The sequence below is a fragment of the Austrofundulus limnaeus genome, unplaced genomic scaffold (genome assembly GCF_001266775.1).
Source record: "Austrofundulus limnaeus strain Quisiro unplaced genomic scaffold, Austrofundulus_limnaeus-1.0 Scaffold609, whole genome shotgun sequence".
Classification (NCBI taxonomy): Eukaryota; Metazoa; Chordata; class Actinopteri; order Cyprinodontiformes; family Rivulidae; genus Austrofundulus; species Austrofundulus limnaeus.
The window spans coordinates 1-477 of NW_013953011.1; the positions used below are offsets into that span (position 1 = coordinate 1).

At 51.8% G+C, this 477-nt stretch overlaps 1 protein-coding gene across 1 annotated transcript in view; it reads left to right on the forward strand.

The window, feature by feature from the left end:
• Positions 1-23: 23 nt before the first annotated feature.
• Positions 24-477, forward strand: part of LOC106531243 (GTP-binding protein 8) — a gene marked incomplete at its 5' end in the record, with an annotated part of 10,255 nt that continues 9,801 nt past the window's right edge. Inside the window, 2 exon segments of the mRNA XM_014027040.1 lie at positions 24-177; positions 286-380. Coding sequence (XP_013882494.1) covers positions 24-177; positions 286-380 — 249 coding nt within the window.

Consider the following 477-nt stretch of genomic DNA (forward strand, 5'->3'; position numbering starts at 1 on the left):
GACTCAAACACTCGTGTTTTCAGCTCGGTGGACCGGACCCCCTTTAATCTGTTCCAGCCCAGCCTGGAGGACCTGGTGAAAGCAGAGAAGCTGTTCTGCTCATCTCCGTCTCATAAGATCGATTACTTCATCTCTGCGGAGAGGATGGACCACGCCCCGCTGCTCAAATCTCCAGAGGTCAGACCTGGGTTTGGGGGCGGGGCTTACTAACCCTGAAGGTCTCACCTGGTGCACATGAAAGTACAGTAAAATTTCTGCAGCTGATTCACCTGCCTCTGTCTCCAGGTGTGTTTCATCGGCAGAAGCAACGTGGGCAAGTCGTCCCTCATCAAAGCTCTGTTCTCTCTCACACCCGAGGTGGAGGTCGGAGTCTCCAAGAAACCCGTGAGTTCTCCCGACGAACAAACCCAGGTTCTTTAAACGTATTTTTAATGAAGGTATGGTGTTTTTGATCCGGTCCTTTCTTCAGGGTTACAC